Source organism: Erythrolamprus reginae, chromosome 6 (assembly GCF_031021105.1).
Source record: "Erythrolamprus reginae isolate rEryReg1 chromosome 6, rEryReg1.hap1, whole genome shotgun sequence".
In the NCBI taxonomy this organism is placed as follows: domain Eukaryota; kingdom Metazoa; phylum Chordata; class Lepidosauria; order Squamata; family Dipsadidae; genus Erythrolamprus; species Erythrolamprus reginae.
Window position 1 is genome coordinate 93,142,772 of NC_091955.1, and position 22,027 is coordinate 93,164,798.

A 22,027-nucleotide genomic window follows, 5' to 3' on the forward strand; every position below is an offset into this window, starting at 1 on the left:
CTGAAGCCTGGGACAGTGAAAAAATGGCCAAACAAGCAAACTGGAAGTTTGGAAAAACAGATTTCCGGTTTGCCCATTGTGCTGTTTTTTGCCCTCTGGAACCTTCAGGGAAGCTTCCTGAAGCCTCTAGAGTTCCAAAAACAGCACAACGGGCAAACCGGAAGTCTGATTTTCTGAACTTCCAGTTTGCCCGTTGGGCGTTTTTCCCCACTTTGGGGCTTTAGTAAGGCACACAGAAGAGGGGTCAGGTTGTTTTCCAAAGCACCAGAAAGCCAGACAAGGAATAATGGATGGAAGCTGACGATTGCTGTGTCCTGAACACACGTGATCCCATTTTGCAACCTTCTGATCAGCAAAGTTAACAGGGAAGCCAGATTCACTTAATAACTATGTTACTAATTAATGCAGTGCTTCATTTAACAACCATAGCAAGAAAGGCTGGAAGGTCAACTTGAGAAATGTGTTCCTTAGCAATGGAAATTCTGGGCTCAAATTGATTAGATTATTATTAGAGTTGGAAGGACCTTGTAGGTCATCTAGTCCAACCCACCCGCTCAAGCAGGAGTCCCTACACCGTTTCGGATAAATGGCCGTCCAATCTCCCTTTGAAAGTTTCAAGTGTTGGAGCGCTGACAACCTCCGCAGGGAAGCCGTTCCACTGGTTGATCGCTCTCACTACCAGAAAGTCTCTTCTTATTTCCAGGTTGAATCTCTCCTTGGTCAGTTGTCATCCGTTATTCCTTGTCTGGCTATCTGGTGCTGACCCCTCCCCTCATCTCTGTGGCAGCCCCTCAAGTATTGGAACCCTGCTATCATGCCTCCCCTGGTCCTGCTCTTGGCCAGACTGACCATGCCCAGTTCCTGCAACCGTTCATCGTATGTTATAGTTTCCAGTCCCCTAATCATCCTGGTTGCTCTCTTCTGCACTTTCTCCAGAGTTTCAATTTCTTTTTTGTAGTGTGGTGATAAGTCGAGGATTACCTGTCCCATATAAAGGAGGGGTTTTGTGGGGGATTCTTTTTGAACGCGGCCCTTTTTATTCATTAAGTTGATTTTATTTAAATTAAATGTTGCAAACCGTTGACGTTGCTCCAAAAGAAGGGCTCCCAGACAGCTATTTAATCAGGAACAAAAGGTATGACCTACAAAAAGATATTGACAAAATTGAACGGGTCCAAAGACGGGCTACAAGAATGGTGGAAGGTCTTAAGCATAAAACGCATCAGGAAAGACTTAATGAACTCCATCTGTATAGTCTGGAGGACAGAAGGAAAAGGGGGGACATGATCGAAACATTTAAATATGTTAAAGGGTTAAATAAGGTCCAGGAGGGAAGTGTTTTTAATAGGAAAGTGAACCCAAGAACAAGGGGACACAATCTGAAGTTAGTTGGGAGAAAGATCAAAAGCAACATGAGAAAATATTATTTCACTGAAAGAGTAGTAGATCCTTGGAACAAACTTCCAGCAGACGTGGTAGATAAATCCACAGTAACTGAATTTAAACATGCCTGGGATAAACATATATCCATTGTAAGATAAAATACAGAAAATAGTATAAGGGCAGACTAGATGGGCCATGAGGTCTTTTTCTGCCATCAGTCTTCTATGTTTCTATGATAATATAATTGCTACCCCGAGCCCAAGGAAATGGGCGGCATACAAATCCAATAAATAAATAATATTCTTTTTTTCTTCTTTTTTCCTTTCTCTCTGCCAGGAGACCATATAAACTGTGGGGTCTCCAGTGTAATACATACTAGTGATGGGATTGAGGAGGAGATCAGGTGAAGTATCCTTGTGGGAGAGAAATGGCGGGAGGAGTAACTACCCAGTGACCGACGCTAAGGCAGAACACACCAGTCTGCGATCTCAATTTTGGGGGGAGGAAGGAGAGAGATTTGAGATTTTTTTTTCATTTTATAAACTCATCAGCCCAGCCCATCTTTAAAAGAACCTCGTGTAGGAAAAACAGATACAGGAAAAGATAAAAGTTCCGGGCGATCACAAGATAGCGCCCGGTTTAGCCCAAGTTGTAAACAAGTGTGAGGCAAGAAGTTTCCAAGCTGCATAAAAAGACACCGTGGCAAAGCACCTACGGGCCATAAAGCTTGAACAGCAAGAGGCAATGCAAATAAACGGTTCTCTTGCAAACATTTCTAGCTAAACTTGTTAGCGGTTCCAAAGAATTTGAGTGGATCGTTGCAACACGCCGGCCCTGCCTGCTTCCTCTTGCATTCTCCCAATTCTTATTAATTACACAAGTACATTTCTCCCCCCCCCCCCCCGCCCACACCATCACTCTGCTAAACAACTGAAAGCCACTGTCAAACACTATCAAATTATCTAGTAAGGCTATATTGCTATTATCCTTTTCATCTTTCCTATTACCAATTTCCTTGTCTTCTGATGAGTCTGTTGCTTACGATTTATATTGTTTATTTGGTGTCCTACGATGATTCATGTTGATTGCTATCACTGAATGTTGTATCTTGTGATTTAGGATTGTATTTTAGGATTTAGGATCCTTCTCCTCCCACTTAGGACTGTGTGACTGTAACTTGTTGCTTGTATCCTAAGATTTTTATTAATATTGATTGTTTCTTCATTGCTTATTTGACCCCTGTGACCATCGTTAAGTGTTGTACCCCATGATTCTTGACAAATGTATCTTTTTCTTTTATGTACGCTGAGAGCATATGCACCAAGACAAATTCCTTGTGTGTCCAATCACACTTGGCCAATAAAATTCTATTCTATTCTATTTTATTCTATTTTAGGATTATGATTGTGATTTATCTCTTGTTACTTCCATGTACACGGAGAGCTTATGAAACGGAAACACATTCCTTTTGTGTCCAATCACACTTGACCCATAAAGAATTCTATTTTCTCTTCTCTTCGAAACATAGAAGATTGACAGCAAAAACATCTAGTTTGCCCTTATACTATTTCCTGCATTTTACCTTAGGATGGATATATGTTTATCCTAGGCATGTTTAAATTCAGTTACTGTGGATTTACCAACCACGTCTACTGGAAGGTTGGTTCCAAGCATCTACTACTCTTTCAGTCAAATAATATTTTCTCACTTTGCTTCTAATCTTTCCCCCAACTAACCTCAGATTGTGCCCCCTTGTTCTTGTGATCTTCTCTTCTCTTATCATCATCATCGTATATTCTATTCGATTCTTTTATTCTATTCTCCATTGCTCTGCACCACTCCACTTCGTTCTATTAATTAGCCTTCTAAACAGACCATTCAGCTGCAGCCACTTATAATTTTCATTCTTCGAAGAAAGCATATAAACAGTTTTAGGATTCGGATGCATTCTTAAACTCAGAAAAATGCACTGGATGAATCCTGTAACGTGTTTACCTTGCTGTTTTGCTTTTTAAATCCAATAAATCTTTAGAAAATAGAGAATCAGTTATCTCAGGAAGCTTCTCAGACTTAAGGGCATAGTAAAGGCCCTGCATTGGGGACCCCAGTGTCGGCCACACAATAGGTATAGTATATATGGACAGCTTTGACTGAATAAATGGGAAGGCCACAAAAGTCGACCAAAGAGTTCCCTCCAGACTCTTGTTTAACTGGAAACACATGCATTCTGAGATAGAAAGAATCTCGATGCTTCAAATGCAATTAGATCCTCCAGTTACACGTAGCCCGAGAAGCAAAATTACCAAACAACGCAGATTATTACGAAGGAAAATAAGAGTTGACAGCTCAAGACAACCTTTAGCAAAATCCTTTCTGAAATAAACACCTTTGGAAAATGATTACAGGCAGGCTAGTCCTCCACCTACGACCGCAATTCAGGCCAAAATTTCGGTTGCTAAGCGAGATGGTTGTCAACTGAGCTTTGCCCCATTTTATGACCATTCTCACCACCCTTGTGATGCGAGTTGTTGCAGTTGTTCAGTTAGTGCGACAGTTGTTAAGTGAACCAGGCTTTCCCCCCATTGAGTTTGCCCGTCAGAAGGTTTCAAAAGGGGAATCACAAGACTTCCAGAACCCTCATAAACAGGAACCAATGGCCATCTCGATTTTGATCACGTGACCAGGGGACGGCTGCAATACCACTTAGACTTATAGACCGCTTCATGGTGCTTTTACAGCCCTCTCTAAGCGGTTTATAGAATCAGTCTCTTGCCCCCAACAATCTGGGTCCTCATTTGACCCACCTCAGAAGGATGGAAGGCTGAGTCAACCTTGAGCCAGTGGTGAGACTTGAACTGCTGAACTACAGCTAGAAATTAGCTGAAGTAACCTGCATTGCTGCACCCCGGCAATGGTCATAACTTTTCCCAGTGACGCTGTAACTTTAAATGGTCACTGAATGAAATGAATGACTACCCTGAACCTTAAAGCACACAGCAGGAATACCTTTGATTTAAAAAATAATAATTTCATCTGCTTTGTTTTCTTTCTCCGATGACAATAAAACCAGAAATGCAGGTACGGTCCTTGACTTACGGTTCAGCTCAAAATTTCTGTGGTTAACAGAAGAGACCTTTGTTAAGTGAGCTTCACTCCGTTTTACAACCGTTCTTGCCACCATTGTTAAGTGATGCACCACAGCTGATAAGTTAGTAACATCTCAGGGACCGCCTTCTGCTGCACGAATCCCAGCGACCAGTTAGGTCCCACAGAGTGGGTCTTCTCCGGGTCCCGTCAACTAAACAATGCCGCTTGGCGGGACCCAGGGGAAGAGCCTTCTCTGTGGCGGCCCCAGCCCTCTGGAACCAACTCCCCCCAGAGATTAGAATTCCCCCCACCCTCCTTGCCTTTCGTAAGCTACTTAAAACCCACCTCTGCCGCCAGGCATGGGGGAATTGAGATTCCCTTTCCCCCTAGGCCTTTACAATTTTATGCATGGTATGTCTGTCTGTATGTTTGATTTTTTATATTAATGGATTTTTAATCGTTTTTAGTATTGGATTATTATTGTACGCTGTTTTATGATTGCTGTTAGCTGCCCCGAGTCTTCGGAGAGGGGCAGTATAAATAAACAAACAAACAAACACACATAAATAAATAAATAAACAAACAAACAAACATGGTTGTTAAGGGAATCGTGCTTCCCCTTTGATTTTGCTGGTCAGAATGACCTTGGGACACAGAAGCGGTCATAAATAGGAACCAGTTGCCCAGCAACTGAACTTTGATCACATGGCCACGGGTATGTGGCAAAGGCCGTACTTTTGAAAAACGGTCATAAGTCACATTTTTCAGAAACATTGTAACACTGAATGGTCACTAAACAAATGGCTGTAAATCTGTTTTAAAGTTTTGATTTAAATGACCAGCTGAGTGGATGGTGGACATTATGAGTACAGTGATCCCTCGAGTTTCGCGTCCTCGAGCATCGCGAAAGGGCTATATCGCTAGTTTTCAACCCGGAAGTAAACTCCACCATCTGCGCATGCGTGCCTTTTTTCTATGGCCACGCATGCGTAGATGGTGGAGTTTCCCGCCGGGCAGATAAGCTGCTGGGCGGCTTCCCTGGGTCTTCCCCCTCTTGCCCCGGTAAGACCCCAGCGGCGGCGCAAGCAACGGCGTGGGCGGCACGCGCGGGGACACCCCAGCTCCGCTTCCCAGCTGGGAAGCGGCCCCAGCAATGGCGTGGGCGGGCGGTGCGCGCGCGCTTCGGGAAACCCCAGCTCCGCTTCCCAGCTGGGAAGCAGCCCCAGCAACGCGCGCGCGCTTGGGGACATCCCAGCTCCGCTTCCCAGCTGGGAAGCGGCCCCAGCAACGGCGTGGGCGGGCGGGCGGCACGCGCGCGGGGAAACCCCAGGCGCGAGCAACGGGGTGGGCGGGCGAAGGGCGGGCGGCGGTGGAAGTAAAAACACCATCTGCGCATGCGCAGATGGTGTTTTTACTTCCGCACTGCTACTTCGCGAAAAATCGATCATCGCTTGGGGTCCTGGAACGGAACCCTCGCGATGATCGAGGGACCACTGTATTTGCCCAAGTTGTCATGTTCGGCAATATCTTTGTACAAAGAACCCAAATGATGCCACTAAATAAACTGTTGTAAGTTGAGGGCTATGTAGAGTGGAAAAGTAAAAATAAAATAAAATCTGATTAAAAAAGAAAAAATCTGAACCCGCTAACACAGAACCCTAAAGTTTCAACATGAATCATGTACATGTACATTAATTCTCTATTCGTATTAGAAATACTCATTCAGAACAATTACATATTTAGAAAATGAATCAGTGCCTCCTTACGGAAACCCAGCATCAAATGGCCTGGCTGAAAGGCAAACATTTTTTCTAATCAATATTCTTAGAGTAACTTTCCTAGTAAGTACAATTACAAAGACCTTAAGATAAGATTCAACATGATATTCAGAGCAACGCCTTATCTGCACAACTGAAAAAAAATGAGTAACACTGAGATTTCCACACTCCCCTTTGACGTCTCTGCTCTCATCGTATATTCTTTTCATTGTAAAATTTATCTGCTCGATACCATATTTCCTGAAAATAAGCCCTCTCCAAAAAATAAATCCTTTCCCCAAAATAAACCTTGAGTTCCATGGGATTGAACGGCATATAAATCAATTAAATTAAACTAAACTCTTGAAAATATTTAACCGTATGCGCATTCAGTCCCCATCATTTCCTCCGGTTAGGGTTAAGGAGACAGAGCTGGAAATCAGGTAAGATGGAGAGAGGAGCCCTGTTTTGCTCCACAAAATAATAAAACCTCCCCCAAAATAAAACCAAGCACTTATTTGGGGATTTAAAATATATATATATATATAAGACAAGGTCTTATTTTTCGAGGAAACACGTTACTGCTGCACAAACTTCCTCCATTCGGCTTTTCAAGCCCTGACTGCCTTTTCTCATTTTTGTGCATTTCCCCCAGTTTTACGCTTCATTCTTGCCACGTTCACACATTTGGTACACTGGAGTTCACTTGTATAAAAGCAATCGGTATCTGGCACTTGCAAAATGCAATGCCAGAAGGAACGGAACACACAACTCTGCAATAAATATACGATTGGTGGCTCAGCTAGTCGCAAGTCGAAGACCCGAGTCTTCGGAGAGTGGTGGCATACAAATCTAAATAATAATAATAATAATAATAATAATAATAATAATAATAATAATAATAATAATTTGCATTAGGCACAGACAAATGTAGGAATTGCCAAGTGGGTTTCTGCCTCATAATATTTATTAGGGTTTATCAATGAGAATAAAATACAACAGGAAAAAAACCTTAGAAAAATACATCCAACAGTAACAAAAGAGAAAAAAAAATTTGTACAAAAAAGGAAAACAGACCAATTTTCTTTTCTTTTTTTTCCATCTGGAAAGTAAACTATCCTGTATCTGTACACATGGATAATCTTGGATCTGACATGATGCGGGCTTGCAGAAGCTAGCTTAGGTACCAGGAAAAGAAACTTATGAAATAGGACAGCGACACCTGCTGGCCACAATGAATATTAAAAGGATGAAAGTTTGAACTGCAATACCTAATTTCTGAGAAACAAACACAATATGCCCCTCCTTAAAATCTGTTGAAATATGTATCTAGGTAGCCATCAAGTGGCACCAACTATTGTACCCCACCCTAAAACATAGTCCTTCAATTTTATGAAGACATTATATTACTAGCTCTTGTAATTACCATTACAACAAAAACAGTTTGAGTCATGCTAAGCGAGCCCCATTTTATGACCTATCTTGCCAAAGTTATTAAGTGAATATCATAAACGTAACATCGTATAAAGTGATCACATGACCCAGGGACGCGGCAACTGTCCTAAGTTGGTGAAAAATGGTCTTAAGTCTTTTTTCCCCTCCAGTATTGTAACTGTGGACAAACACTAAATGAACTGTTGTAAGTTGAGGACTACCAATAAGCAGATGATAGGGTTTTTTAAAATATATTGGGGTTTTAGAATTTAAATCATATGTTTTTAGTATTGAAGTTTTTAGTATGTTTTAATATGAGATTGCGTACCTCTTTTGTATTTATTTGTTGTGAGCCGCCCTGAGTCTCAGGACAAGAAATCTAATTAATTAATTAAATAAATAAATTTCCTCAATTCCCCCCAACCCCATTTTCTCTTGGAGAAGAACTAGGAGAAGGGAGGTCAGTGGGCGAGATTGTGGGATGGCGAGGAACAAAGTTCTTTGGTTGTCAGGTGAGGCAGGAGAGCTAGTAGCGGTTTCACTAACCCAGTGCTTCTCAATTATTTCCTCTTACACCCACCCCACAGGAAGAAGTAAACATTTCGCTCCCACCCCCAACTCTCCGCCACTGTTTGAAATATTCGGCATGTTTTCGCTGAAAAAACTAAGCGGCTTATCAGCATGATTGGGGTGTAATGTTTTTAAGCAATGCCTTAATTTCTTTGGCTTCATGCTGTCTGCTGCCAACATTTTTAGACACAGTAAACATGCCAATCTTTCCTCATCTCCCACCGTAGTCAGAGTAAAGCCAAGCACTACATACAAGAGCCTTGGTAGCGCAGTGGTTAGAGCGCAGTACTGCAAGCTACTTCTGCTGATCACCGGCTGCCAGCAGTTTGGCAGATCGAATCTCAGTAGGCTCAAGGTGGATTCAGCCTTCCATCCTTCCAAGGTGGGTAAAATGAGGAGCCAGATTTTTGGGGGCAAGATGCTAACTCTGTAAATCGCTTAGAGAGGGCTGTAAAGCACTGTGAAGAGGTGTATAAGTCTAAATGCTATTACTATTGCTATACGCTTTATCCTATTTCCTCGTCTTAGCTTTCAGGAGACTTACATTTGTCTCATTATCTCCGTTAAATATTTTTCCATGGTGTCTCTTAAGGGTTTGTTATCTATACTTCATATCTCCTGCTCTGCGCTGCGCGCTATTTGTTCGGTGCAAAAAACCCCATCCTTATTCATTGTGGCCAGTAGGTGTCACTGTACTATTTCATAAGTCTTATAAATAGAATAGAGTAGAATAGAATTTTATTGGCCGTGTGATTGGACACACAAGGAATTTGTCTTGGTGCAGATGCTCCCAGCGTACATAAAATAAAAAGATACATTTGTCAAGAATCATGGGGTACAATACTTAATGACTGTCATAGGGGTCAACTAAGCAATGAAGAAACGATCAATATTAATAAAAATCTTAGGATACAAGCAACAAGTTAATAAATAAAATAAAATAAATAAAATAAATAAAATAAATAAAATAAATAAAATAAATAAAATAAATAAAATAAATAAAATAAATAAAATAAATAAAATAAATAAAATAAATAAAATAAATAAAATAAATAAAATAAATAAAATAAATAAAATAAATAAAATAAATAAAATAAATAAAATAAATAAAATAAATAAAATAAATAAAATAAATAAAATAAATAAAATAAATAAAATAAATAAAATAAATAAAATAAATAAAATAAATAAAATAAATAAAATAAATAAAATAAATAAAATAAATAAAATAAATAAAATAAATAAAATAAATAAAATAAATAAAATAAATAAAATAAATAAAATAAATAAAATAAATAAAATAAATAAAATAAATAAAATAAATAAAATAAATAAAATAAATAAAATAAATAAAATAAATAAAATAAATAAAATAAATAAAATAAATAAAATAAATAAAATAAATAAAATAAATAAAATAAATAAAATAAATAAAATAAATAAAATAAATAAAATAAATAAAATAAATAAAATAAATAAAATAAATAAAATAAATAAAATAAATAAAATAAATAAAATAAATAAAATAAATAAAATAAATAAAATAAATAAAATAAATAAAATAAATAAAATAAATAAAATAAATAAAATAAAATAAAATAAAATAAAATAAAATAATAAAATAATAAATAAATCCGCACTCTCCCCAGGAGGGCCCACCCCACTATTTGAGAAGCAATAAAAAGAGCTTAGAAAAAAACTACATTCAGGGTATAAGATGCACCCAAATTTTCAGCCTCTTTTAGGGAGCAAAAAGGTGTGTCTTATACTCCAAAAAATACGGTAGTTCCTCTCTTGCAAATGGCTTGGAAAACCTTCCACCACCTTGATTGCTCTCCAAGCATTCTCAGGACCCACCTCCATAATTCCAAGAGAGGGAAAACCGTGTCAAAGAAATCACAGCTCATCCTAGGAGAGATCCAGCTGAGTCTTGTATAAAACTGGGCATCTCAGGCAGCCGCGACGAAAGCACAAAGGAGAGGAACAATATCTCACCTTCTTGAGACGAGACCAGAGGGGGCAGGTAATCAGGGATGTACTCCTTCCTCTCTTCCGCGTCTTTGCTTCCGGGCTGAGGAAACTGCAGCACATTATTCTTGCTCACGGGGAAGGAAGGGATCTGGTGTGCAAAAGTCACGGGTTCGATATTGAGTATGTAATCTTCCAGTTCGTGCAGGCTGACCCCCATGAGCTTAAAGGCTTCACCCACATCCTCCAAAATTGGGTCTGTCCGGCCATCTGGAACACAAATAAATGCGAATGAGGAAAAAAAAACCCAAAACAAAATAAAAAACCCAAAACATTTTTAAAAAGTTAACGTGTCCACCCACCAAACAGAAGCATCTTTTGACAAAGCAGCAAATAAGTTGGCCGTTCAAAACTTCATTTGAGATGACCGGGGAATGCAAATGTTCCCCCCGCCCCCCCCCCCCCCCTTTCCGCTTCCACAAAGCTGTATTTACTTGAGGAGCTATTATCGGGATTTGATTTTTCCCTGCCTAGCTCAGGTCCTGAAATGACAACCAAATTGCAATTTAGCGAGTGCTCACTAGAGCAGAAAAGCAGGATATAAAATAAATAGAATTTTACTCGGAAGGCGACTGAAAATAGTAATATCAGCAGAATTTCTACACGGGCCTGTTTAGAAAGCACAACCTTGGATGCCAAGAATCCCCAAAGCAAATAAACGTTCCTGGCTTCAAGCTGTCGGTAAATATATATATATGTCTGGAAAATACAACATACTGTATGTATAACATTTATAACATGATATAACATAGAGCCGGGGCCTGCACAGTGGTTAGAGTGCAGCACTGCAGGCTACTATGCCTTCTGCCGCACGAATCTCAGCAACTGGTTAGTCCCACAGAGTTGGCCTTCTCCGGGTCCCGTTGACTAAACAATGTCGTTTGGTGGGACCCAGGGGAAGAGCCTTCTCTATGGCGGCCCCGACCCTCTGGAACCAGCTCCCCCCGGAGATTAGAACTGCCCCCACCCTCCTTGCCTTTTGTAAACTTCTTAAGACCCATCTCTGCCATCAGGCATGGGGGAACTGAGACATCTCCCTATACAGTTTATACATGGTATGTTTGTGTGTATGTTTGCTTTTAATAATGGTTTTTTTAGTGTTTTTAAATTATTAGATTTGTTTTTACATTGTCTTTGTTATTGTTGTGAGCCGCCCCGAGTCTACGGAGAGGGGCGGCATACAAATCTAATAAATAAATAAATAAATATTTCAGCAAACTGCTAGCTATAGTTCAGCAGTTCAAATCTCACCACCAGCTCAAAGTTAACTCAGCCTTCCTTCCGAGTTGAGTAAAATGAGGACCCAGATTGTTGGGGGCAACATGCTGATTCTGTAAACAACTTAGAGAGGGCTGTAAAAGCACTATGAAGCAGTATAAAAGTCTAAACGCTATTGCTATTATATACAGTGGTACCTCGGTACTCGAACGCTTCCTTTCTCGTACATTTCGGATAACGAACAAAATTTTCGGCAAAAATTTGCTTCAGTATCTGAACAAAAATTCAGATACCGAACAGCCAGAGAAAATTTTGTTCATTATCCGAAATGTAATCCTGGCAGCTTCAGGGGGCTGAGGAGCTCTCTAAGAGCTCCAAGCTGCAGGAAAGGTGGGGGCTGCTGCAATCTTGGCAGCTTCTGGGGGCTCCTTTCCTCATTGCTTCCTTTTATTACCTGTAAGCAGCTTCAAAAACTTTCTCCTTCCCTGTGGCTGCAACAGCGGCGATTTCCCTTCCAGTAGCAAGAGCGCCGGGAACGTCACGTGATGAAGGGAAGCCGCCGGAGCCATCTCAGCAGTTGCTGCCGCTCCAGCAGCTTCCCTTCATTAAGTGACGTTCCTGGCGCTCTTGCTACTGGAAGGGAAATCGCCGCTGTTGCAGCCACAGGGAAGGAGAAAGTTTTTGAAGCTGCTTACAGGTAATAAAAGGAAGCAATGAGGAAAGGAGCCCCCAGAAGCTGCCGGGATTGCAGCAGCCCCCACCTTTCCTGCAGCTTGGAGTAGCGAATTTATTTATCCCATTGGAAATAAAGAAAATAGATTTAATTGGTTCCCAGCGAGTTAACAGGGGCTGGGCACCAATTAAATCCATTTCCATTATTTCCTATGGGATAAATAAATTCGGTACTCGACCAAATCGGTTCTCGGCCACACTTCTGGAACGAATTGTGGTCGAGTACCGAGGTACCACTGTAATTATAACCCTTCTAACTCCAAGTAGCCTGCAGTACTGCATTCTAACCACTGTGCCATCAGGGTTCTTCCTTGCTTGCTTCCTTCCCTCCCACTTAGCAACAGCACTTATATACTGCTTTACAGCCCTGTCTTAAGTGGTTTACAGAGTTATCCTCCTGTCCCCCACATCAGACCAGAATATCTCCGGGACCGCCTTCTGCCGCACGAATCCCAATGCCTCTTGCCCTTGAAAACCCCATGAAAATAATAAAAATTCTATCTCAGCCAAATAGTTGTGACTTTGATCTGCCTTTAAAACTGTACCTATACATCAAGTAAGCAAGACGCGCGTGTGTGTGTATGTGTGTGTGTATGTGTTTCCCATATTTTTGCTGATAATAAAAGGAAGGGAGATTAGTACAGATCTATTTCAAGCTATTTTGCACTCATCAGCTAGCCATACCCTTACCAGGAGTTGAACCTGGGGAGTCTGCCTGTAAGACAGTAGCTTTAACCTCTAGACCAGTGTTTCCCAACCTTGGCAACTTGAAGATATTTGGACTTCAACTCCCAGAATTCCCCAGCCAGCTTCTGGGAGTTGAAGTCCAAATATCTTCAAGTTGCCACGGTTGGGAAACACTGGTTTAGTGAAATCACTGCACTTGCTAAGGTAGTGACACAGCTGTTAAGCGAATCTGGATTCCCCATGGACTTTGCCAGTCAGATGGTCATAAAAGAGGATCACATGACCCTGGGACACTGCAAACGTCATAAATGTGAGTCAGTTGTCACGCAGCCGAATGTAAATCACGTGAGCATGGGGATGCTGTGAAAAATGGTCATAAGTCCCCTTTCTCAGTGGCACGGTAACTGGAGAAGGTGCAAAAAAAGGGCAACAAGAACGATCAAGGAAATGGAGCCTCTCCCTTAGGATGCCAGGTTGCAACGCCTCGGTCACTTCAGCCTTGAAAGACGGCATTTAAGGGGCGACTTGATCGAAGTGTATAAAATCATGCATGGGATAGAAAAGGTGGATAGAGAAAAATTCTTTTCTCTATCACACAATACTAGGACGAGGGCGCACTCCCTAAAGCTCAGAGGTAAGAAAGTGAAGACAAATCAAGGGAAATATTTCTTCACCCAGAGGGTCCTTGGTTTATGAAATTCCCTTCCAGAAGAGGTCGTGACAGCTGTCAGCCTGGATAGCTTCAAGACAGGTTTAGACAGATTCATGGGTGCCAGGTGTATAGGTGGTTATTGGAACGGATCTCCAAGTGCCGCCTCTATGTTGGTTGAGGCAGGCAGGATTCCCTTGAGTACCATTTGTTGGGGGTCAACGGAAAGGGAGAGTTTTGCCTTCTCTTTCTGCTCAAGATCCCCATGGACAATTGCTGGGCCACTGTGTGACACAGAATGCTGGACTCAATGGGCTTTGGCCTGATTCAGTAGGGCTCTTCTTATGTTCTTAATCACTAAACAAATGCTTGCAAGATGAGAAATACCTACCTCTTTTTCCTAACTACCTGTATAAGGATTATTCTTTATATTATTCGTGTTGTCTTATGTTCTTATATGCACTGCGCCAGTAGAGGTCAAACCAATTTTGTTGTATGCATGATGTACAATGACAGTAAAGTCTTTGAACTTTGAACTATATGTGTCATTCAATGCCCAGGGACTTAAACCCATAGATTTCTAACATGATATTAAAGTGGTTTGTCAAATGTCTTTTTCAGACATTTTAAATTTGTTTCGTTTCCCAGTTTAGTGCTATAATCCTGGACTTCTCAAATTGTTCTTCATGGAAATCAGCCAAATCACTATTTCAGTCTGAGACCAAGTTAAGATATAATAGCCATTTCCATAACAATGCTAAGCTTAGGAGTGATAAAAATAACTTAAAAGACTAGGATTACCAATACACTAACATAATATTAAAACATAGCAACTGGTCTATTAAAAAATCTTATTCTTCATCCTCTTGATTAAAAAATGGGCACTATGTAATTTATCTTTACATATGTACATACACATACAATTCAAAAAAATTGAATATTGTGCAAAAGTTCATTTATTTCAGTAATGCAACTTAAAAGGTGAAATGTAATATAAGAGAGACTCATTTACATGCAAGGAAATATAGTTCAAGCTGTGATTTGTCATAATTGTGAAGATTATGGGGTGCAGCTCAGGAAAACCCCAAATCCACCATCTCAGAAAATTAGAATATTACATGCGATCAATAAAACAAGGACTGTACATAGAACAATATCAGACCTCTTAAAAGTATAAGCATGCATATGTACTCAGTACTTGGTTTGGGCCCCTTTTGCAGCAATTACTGCCTCAATCTGGTGAGCCATAGAAGCTATCAGCATGTTATGGAAGGTGCTATGGAAGACCAGGATGCTTCAATAGTGGCCTTCAGCTCTTCTATAATGTTCGGTCTCATGTCTCTCATCTTTCTCTTGGCAATGCCCCACAGATTCTCTATGGGGTTCAGGTCAGGCAAATTTGCTGGCCAATCAAGCACAGTAATCCCTCAGTCATTGAACCAGGTTTTGGTGCTTTTGGCAATGTGGGCAGGTGACAAGTCCTGCTGGAAAATTGAAGTCAGCATCCCCATAAAGCTTATTTGTGGAAGGAAGCATGAAGTGCTATGAAGTGCTCCAAAATCTCCTGGTAGACATCCTGGACTTAATGAAGCACAGTGGACCAAGACCAGCAGATGACATGGCTCTGCAAATCAACGCAGAATGTGGAAACTTTTGCATCTCATTTGGAAACCAAGGACCCAGAGTATGGAAGAAGAATTGAGAGGCACACACTACAAGATGCTTGAAGTCCAGTGTGAAGTTTCCACAATCTGTCTTCCTTCCTTCCTTCCTTCCTCCCTCCCTCCTACCCACTCACTCACCCACCCACCCTTCCTTCCTTCCATCCATCCTCTATCTGTCCTTCCTTCTATCCATCCATCTTCCTTCCTTCCTATCCATCCACCCACCTATCCTTCCTTCTTTCCATCCACCCACCTCTCCTTCCTTCCTTCCTTCCTCCCTCCCTTTCCTTCCTTCCTTCCTTTCTTTCTTTCTTCCTTCCTTCCTTCCTTGCACCCATCCATTCATCTTTTAGAAATTGTCTTTCTGGTTGAGTGTCTTTCAGCTGGCCGCTCAAGCTCTCAGCTCACTTCACTGCGTTGTTGTTGAGAGGAAAATAGGAGGAGGAGGAAGTCTGAGATTATGTTTGCTGCCTTGAATTATTTCTAAAAATAATAAAGGCAGAATATAAATAAAACAATTCTAACTGAAGTGTTATAGATGCATTGAATTGGGAACAGGAGACACCTGTCTGGATTTGTATTACTTAACATCTCCCAAAGGACTGATCTCAATATTAAGTTGAAAGTTGATTTGTGATCTACAAAAACTACATACAGTACAGACCTATTCTAGCAGCTAAACTCTTGGAAGCCTGCATCAAACACATCAGCTCTGTGGCCAGGTACATCAAGTTCCCACAGGAACATGTGAAGGAAAACAGGCTGCTTTCCCAGACAGTGTAGTGCACATAGAAACATAGAAAGTTGACAGCAGAAAAAGACCTCCTGGTCCATCTAGTCTGCCCTTATACTGTTTCCAGTATTTTATCTTAGGATGCATATAGGTTTATCCCAGGCATGTTTAAATTCAGTTACTGTAGATTTACCAACCACGTCTGCTGGAAGTTTGTTTCAAGCATCTACTACTCTTTCAGTCAAACAATATTTTCTCATGTTGCTTTTGATCTTTTCCCCAACTAACCTCAGATTGTGTCCCCTTGTTCTTGTGTTCACTTTCCTATTAAAAACACTTCCCTCCTGAACCTTATTTAACCCTTGAACATATTTAAATGTCTTGATCATGTCCCCTCTTTCCCTTCTATCTTCCAGACTAGACAGATTGAGTTCATGAAGTCTTTCCTGCTAAGTTTTATGCTTAAGGCCTCCCACCATTCTTGTAGCCCGTCTTTGGACCTGTTCAATTTTATCAATATCTTTCTGTAGGTGAGGTCTCCAGAACTGAACACAGTATTCCAAATGTGGTCTTAAGGAAGACAGAAGCCTCAACACTTTTAGTTTACAGAAAACCCACACAAAGAGATCAGAACTGACATTTTCATTCTCACCACCCACTGGAACACAAAATGAGAGTGACCAGAACCCCACACCATCAGCTAGAAAGTTTGCTACTAGCAAAGAGAGAAAAGAAAAAGGTCTAAGCATCTCAAGGAAGCACTCAGAACTTGTGGCTATTCTAAGTGGACCTTTATCAAATGCAGAAAAAGACACAGCAGGAGCTGCTCCATACTAGACATAAAAGAGAACAACAAATGAAGCAACGTTGTCATTCCATACGTTGCAGGAATATCTGAAAACTTCAGGAGGATTTTCAACCAGGCACACTTTAAACCTAAGAGTACATTAATGCAGTGTTTCCCAACCTTGGCAACTTGAAGCTATCTGGACTTCAACTCCCAGAATTCCCCAGCCAGCATTCGCTTAGCTTGTCCTCCCGAAGGATAAAACTCCCAGACACAAAGTGAGCAAGAAGATATATGCAATACAATGCAGTGAAAGATATAAAGATCTGTACATTGGAGAAACAAAACAATCACTTCAGCAATGGATGGGACAACATAGGAGAACAAACTCATCAGGATAAAGACTCAGCTGTTCATCTGCATTTAAAAGACAAGGTCGCTCTTTGTTAAGAGTTGCTAGCCTAACAGTTGCAGTAATTCGCTTAACAACTGTGGCAAGAGAAAGACAGTAAAACAGGGCATGGTTCAGTTCAATGTTTTGTTTACCAACATAAATTCTGAGCTCAATTGTGGGCGTAAATCCATTCAATTGTGGGCTCCGCGCTACAAAAAAGACATTGAAATTCTGGAAAAAGTACAGAAGACAGCAACCAGAATGATAAAGGGACTGGAAACTAAAACATACCAGGAAAGGTTGCAGGAACTGGGCATGGATAGTCTAGCGAAGAGGGGGCCCAGGGGGACATGATAGTAGTCTTCAAATACTTGGGGGGCTGCTACAGTGAGGGGGCGGGGGGGTCACACTGTTTTCCAAAGCACAAGAGGGCCAGACAAGGAGCAATGGATGGAAGGTGACCAAGAAGAGATTCAACCTCTCTAGGAATCTCCTGGGAGGAAACAGGGCCAGAAAAGGTGGGGAGAAGCCTCCGTGGGGCCTCTCTAGGAATCTCCTGGGAGGAAACAGGGCCTCCACCCTCCCTGTGGTTTCCCCAATCGCACATATTATTTGCTTTTACAATGATTCCTATGGGAAAAATTGCTGCTTCTTACAAACTTTTCTACTTAAGAACCTGGTCACGGAAGTTCATAAGTAGAAGTACCACTGTACATTAATCAGCATACATTTATGTGCAACAATCAGCTGTAGAGGTGGTCAACAGAATTAAGTATCTGGGGGGTGCAGATAACTAACAATCTGAACTGGTCTCTCCACACAGCATCCTTAGTGAAGCGTGCAAACCAGCATCTGCATTTCCTCCACCGACTGAGAAGAGCACCTCTTTCTCCTTCTGTCCTGGTCACTTTTTACACAGGCATGATGGAGAGCATTTTAACAAACTGCATGCCTGATTGGTTTGGTGATGGCAGCATCTCACATAAAAAGTCCATACAGAGAATGGTGAGGACAGTGGAGATTATAGGAAGCTCGCTTCCCATTATCCAGGGTGCTGTTTACAAGTGCTATGTGTTTATAACTCAAAGCACTGTCAGACACTCCCCCCCCTCAAACCCTTTACAGTCTGTTTCTGTCGCTGCACTCTGGGAAAAGGTTTTGAAGTATTTCTAGCAGGACTACCAGAGTCTTCAAACAGCTTGTTCCTGATGCCATCTGTCTGGTAAACCCGCAAGATTACTTTTTCTCACCAGGTACTGTGTTTCCCTGAAAATAAGATCCTCTGTTATATTTTTTTGAACCCTGAAATAAGTGCTTGGCTTTATAGCCATGAACTCAAAAGTCCGATTGGGCTTATTATCAGGGGATGCCTTATTTGGGGGGGAAATAGGGTACATGTATAGATCTAGCCTAGACTGTGTTGTTTCTCTGTGTCATATACAGGGGGTGGACAAAGAAATGGAAACAGTTGACTTTTTGGCATCATAATGTTTAAACATGTTCAAATTAATCAAAACTTGACATATTTTAATGTTTTTTGTTTTGTTTTTTAATTCTGTTATTTGATATGTTTTTTTAAACTACTTTTTTTTTTAACAGAAATTTAAGGAAATTGGTTATAACCTTCTAGAAATGGCAGACCTGTCAGACTTTCAAAGAGGCCAAATTGTTGGTGCTCGAATGGCAGGCGCTAGTGAAACAGAAAGCGTTTGGCGTTTCAAGAGGTAATGTCTCAAAAGTAATGACTGCTTTTGAAAGAGAAGGGAAAACGTCCTCAGCCAAGCGCAGGTCTGGTCAAAAGTCGAAGTTGTCTGAGAGAGACCATCGGACTCTAAAGCAAATTGTTAGAGCGGATCGCAAGACCACAGCTCCTAAAATCACTGCAGAGCTCAATACACACGTACAGAACCCAGTTTCCACAAAAACTGTTCGAAGGGAGCTTCACAAATCTGGATTCCACGGAAGAGCTGCAAGGTGTTTCCATTTCTTTGTCCACCCCCTGTATATATGTTTTTTTTTGTGTGTGTATGTGTGTGTGTGTAAATGTTCATTTGTTCAAAATCTTAAATCTCCAAAAGTTCTTCACCGATTGCTTTGAAATTTTGACACAACGTTGCATTCCAATATGCACAAGTTTTTATATACCAACATTAAATAGCTGCCACACCTGTGACAGGTAAAATGATACAGGTGCTTAAAACAAGAGCTTCTTCACCGATTGCTTTGAAATTTTGACACATTACATTCAAATAGTCACGTGCTGTTTAGACCTACACACGGATTGCTTCGGAATATTGCTTCTGAATGACTATTTTAATAGGTTGCCTCAGTGTTTCTCAACGGTGACCACTTTCAAGAGGGGTGGACTTCAACTCCCAGCATCCCCGAGTCAGCTACCTTCACCCCCTGGGCCGGCGCTACTCTGCCTGGGGAATGCTGGGAGTTGAAGTCCACCACTCCCCTTAAAAGTTGCCACGGTTGAGAAACGTTTTGCGTTGGTTGGGCTGTTTTTTCTTCTTCTGGCCGTTGGCTTGCCTTCGGTCGCCACGGCAACGCCTCCTCCCGCTTCGCGCCGTCTCCATAACAACCCGGCGAGCGCCCAGCCCCCCTCCCCCTGAACACCTCAAGGCCCGTACTCACAGAGCTCGCAGTAGCGACGGCAGCCCCGGCCCAGGGAGTGGAGGTAGCGCTGGAGCACGTCGGTGAGGAGGTCGCAGGCGGAAAGCTGTACCGAGTCCCATCCTAGCGCCTGGCACACCTGCGCCACCGACACGCGGAGCAGCCACCGCGAGTAGCTTTCCGACATCTCCATCTCACTGAAGCTCCGGGCCCGTCAAGGCCCAGAGCGCCACCATGGCCCGAGCGGAACAAAACAGTCCCCCTCACGCCGTCGCCGCCGTAACTGCCGTTGCAGCGGCCGCCATCTTGGATTCCCCGGGCGGCCTCGTAGGCCACGGCAGCCGAGCGCAGAGCGCATCGATTGCGCACATGCGCGGTGGCGATCGTGGTACATCGATAGCTCGGTGATCGTTTCCCTTCTGTACTTCGCTGCGGCTGTTCTTTTAAAAAGATGGCTCGAACACGGGTTCCAAGTGGGTCGTGTGAATGTGTTGTGGTTTATTTTATTTTATTTTTTGGCGAGTCTTCTTTTTGGAGTACCCTATTTGGAGAGCCAGACTTATCTGAGTGTCCTTAACCTTGGTTTTAATTCTATCCTTTTTATTTCACACCTTCTACATCGGTTTAACTTTATTGTGAGCCACCAGAGCTAGCCTGGAGTTGAACGGTATCTAAATCGAATAAACAAATAAATAACTTAGGGCTGAGGTTTATATATTTTACCAACATTTTACCCTTTTACCCTTAGACTGTCCATGGTTGACCTCTCCAGATTCCTAAGAGGTCAGTAAGGGCCGTGCATAAGTGCACTAGTGTGCCTTCCGTCCCCTGTCCTATTGTCTCTCCTATATCTCCTATATCTTCTCTTCTATCCCTATATCTTTCTTCCATTCTGTCATCGATTTATTTTCTCCTATATTCTCTCCTGTATTCTTTCTCTAATTCTATTTCCTTGAAGATGTCCTCTATTACCTTCATTGTGTATTATTGTGCATTGGACAAAATAAATAAAATAAAATATATGTATACCTTATATATGTATAATTTCATAAGGATTTCAAACATGGAGTTTCATTTTTGCAGCACTCACCTTGGCTGATTTTCATATTAAAGTACGATTCCACATTCCTCTCCTCAATATATACTCCTCAGTATAAGGGCAGACTAGATGGACCATGTTGTGAGCCGCCCCGAGTCTTCGGAGAGGGGCGGCATACAAATCTAAGTAATAAATAAATAAATAAATAAATGAGGTCTTTTTCTGCCGTCAGTCTTCTATGTTTCTATGTTTCTATGTTTCAAGTTCAGATTAGAAGATAGATAGATAGATAGATAGATAGATAGATAGATAGATAGATAGATAGATAGATAGATAGATAGATAGATAGATAGATAGATAAAGACAGACAGACAGACAGACAGACAGACAGGGTGGGTTGAGTGAGTGAGTGAGTGAGCGAGTGCTGCACACCAAGAAAACTAGACACAAGGACATTTCTCTCCCCCCGAATGCCATCTATCTGCTAAACAAATTATTTAATTAATTTAATTTATTTATTCCTATCACCCATCTTCTCCCACTTATGAGTGTATGACTGTAACTTGTTGCTTGTATCTTTAATATTAATATTGTTTCCTCATTGCTTATTTGACCCCTATGACAATTATTAAGTGTTGTGCCTCATGATTCTTGACAAATGTATCTTTTATTTCGTACACTGAGAGCATATGCACCAAGACAAATTCCTTGTGGTCCAATCACACTTGGCTAATAAAGAATTCTATTTTATATTAATATAAATATATAATAATATATTATATTATTGCCCCATCTACACTACACATTTCTCTTTTCCTTTTTCCTCCCCTATTTTACGTTCATTTTCATTCTTTGCAGTTTGTATTTTATGCTTTGATAAACTCTTTTAAAAAATTTGAAGAGTACATCCATAAAGAGACCAGTCTGAACTCAAGTTTTTAAAAAAAGATTTAGTCTTGGGAAAAGGTGGTTGTTTTTTTACAAAAAGGATATTCTAAACTATTAGATGAATAGAACAGCTCCTGGTTGAGGAAATACTACAATATCGTATTTTAGCTTCTTAAAGACTTATCCTGAGAGGCAGCATCGCCTTTTGATTCAGTTGCCATAGAATTACACAGCTAAGAAGCTGTCGCTGTTTGATCGATGCTGCTTAACTCCCAGGATTTTTATCTGACTGGCCGCTGTGTGGCACACAATATTGACTAAATGGCTCTTGGCCAGATCCAGCCTCAAGATTCGTTTC

At 41.2% G+C, this 22,027-nt stretch overlaps 1 protein-coding gene across 2 annotated transcripts in view; it reads right to left on the bottom strand.

Moving 5' to 3' along the window:
• TAF3 (TATA-box binding protein associated factor 3) overlaps positions 1 to 20,160 on the bottom strand; it is a 209,748-nt gene extending 189,588 nt beyond the window's left edge. For both annotated transcript variants that reach the window (XM_070754443.1, XM_070754442.1), the window contains exons 1-2: positions 19,764 to 20,160; positions 10,227 to 10,469 (exon numbers count right to left, since the gene is read on the bottom strand). In XM_070754443.1, coding sequence (XP_070610544.1) covers positions 10,227 to 10,469; positions 19,764 to 19,935 — 415 coding nt within the window. In that variant the 5' untranslated portion in view covers positions 19,936 to 20,160. The remainder of the gene's footprint in view (positions 1 to 10,226; positions 10,470 to 19,763) is intronic.
• Positions 20,161 to 22,027: the final 1,867 nt, after the last annotated feature.